Raw genomic sequence first — 1,737 nt, forward strand, 5'->3', positions numbered from 1 at the left:
AACCGGGGAAATAAAATACCCGGGGTGGACCAAAACTAGACTCAAATCCAGGCGCGACGGTTCCTAGAATAGGCGGCGCACTGGTCAGCGTCTGTTCCTCAGGTTAGAGGCGGCTGTATTAAACCTGGCAGAAGGTATAAAATGCAAATTAAATATATGCAATGAATGAGCAGGAGATTAGTCTTACGGTGCAGGGGGTAGGATCCCCAGTACCAGCGTCTGACGAGAGCGAGCAAGCGGGCTCCCAGACGTCGTCATCAAACGACCGCAGTGCTGCAGTGGTTGTCAACTTGGCTACTGTGGCATTCAAAGCTACAAGTTTGGAATACTGCCAAGAAGAGTGGACGAAGCTGGCTGGAGTGGTAGATGGTCTACAGAAGTATATCCAGCAAAGACATAATGTTCACGGTGAAATAAGAGAGTATGCCTGTAAGATTCAAAACTACCTGGAGGCACTGGAGATCAAATTGAGGGAATACACAACAGAGAGTGTAAAAGTAAACGTTGGAACTCAGACAATGAAGGTCACCCAACTAAACACGCCCCTACCTAGAGAGAAGTTCGGGGTGTCTCCATCTTTACAAGCTGGACACCAGGAAGAAATAACGCAGATGACTGCGACAAAAAATAAGGCGAAGGCATCAAAGAAAGGAAGGACAATAAGGCAAATTGAACAGCAAGTACCCTCGACATCCCATCTAGAGCCCGCCAGCAGAAGGGAGAAAACGAAGGCATCAGAGAAAGGAACAACGTTGGATCAGCCCCAGCAGCACGTGGAAGATCATAAACTCCCCAAAGACGATCAGTGGCAAAGAGTTTCTAGAAGGAAAAAGGATACTAGGAAGGGAAAACGCCCACAACCACCGAGACCGGATGCCTTGATAATCAAGATTTCGGAGACCAGCACCTATGCGGATACTCTCCGGAAGGTCCGAGATGACCCTGCTCTGAAAGGCTTAGGTACAAATATCTCGAAGGTCCGGAAAAATAACGCAGGAAATTTACTGATCCAATTGGACCGGAAGTCTGGTGGCGCCCTGGAGACCATGAAGCGCACTCTTGAAGGTGCACTAGGAAATGACGCGCAAATTAGGGCTTGGACACAAGAGTCTCTGATTGAAATCAGGGACTTGGATGCCCTTACCACAAAGGAAGAGGTTGCCGAAGCTTTGAAAGCTCTTTTAGAAGGAGAAGTGATACAACCTACAGCAGTAAGATCGATGCGTGCAGCGTATGCGGGCACACAGACCGCAGTGGTTACTCTGCCGGTTCTACTGGCACGGAAGGCTGTCATGGAAGGTAAGATCAGAGTGGGCCTAGTGGTTACCCGAATCCGGGAGAAGATTCGACTCCTACGCTGTTTCCGGTACTGGGAATTCGGACACTTGGCTAGAAGATGCCAGGGTCCTGACAGGACCAAGTGTTGCCACAAATGTGGCGAAGAGGGACATTTAGCCTCCGATTGCACGAAGAATCCTAGTTGTGCACTTTGCGCCGGTAAGGGAGACAATGAGCACTCTTGTGGCGGAAATAAATGCCCAGCATTACATCATGCCCTACAAGAACAAAGGAGGCTGAAAAAACTTACAAAATGAAGATCATACAACTTAACCTCAACCACTGTGAAGCAGCTCAAGATCTTCTTTGGCAAACAGTGAAAGACTTAAGGATTGATGTTGCCATCCTGAGTGAACAATATAAAAATCTGGAAAACGTTGCTTGGATATCTGACATCAC

At 48.1% G+C, this 1,737-nt stretch overlaps 2 protein-coding genes across 2 annotated transcripts in view; one reads left to right on the plus strand and one right to left on the minus strand.

Moving 5' to 3' along the window:
- The window catches only part of LOC106690192 (WASH complex subunit 4), a 79,649-nt gene that overhangs the window by 11,527 nt on the left and 66,385 nt on the right, over positions 1 to 1,737 (minus strand). The gene's annotated exons all lie outside the window — the stretch shown is intronic.
- On the plus strand, positions 162 to 1,096 carry LOC136796461 (uncharacterized; the record flags this gene model as incomplete). Its single annotated transcript, XM_067050259.1, is given in 1 exon segment — positions 162 to 1,096. A coding segment is annotated over 1 exon segment (935 nt), but the record flags the coding sequence as incomplete, so codon positions are not given.

Source organism: Halyomorpha halys, unplaced genomic scaffold (genome assembly GCF_000696795.3).
Source record: "Halyomorpha halys isolate HHAL.00 unplaced genomic scaffold, Hhal_1.1 Scaffold1608.1, whole genome shotgun sequence".
NCBI classification, from domain to species: domain Eukaryota; kingdom Metazoa; phylum Arthropoda; class Insecta; order Hemiptera; family Pentatomidae; genus Halyomorpha; species Halyomorpha halys.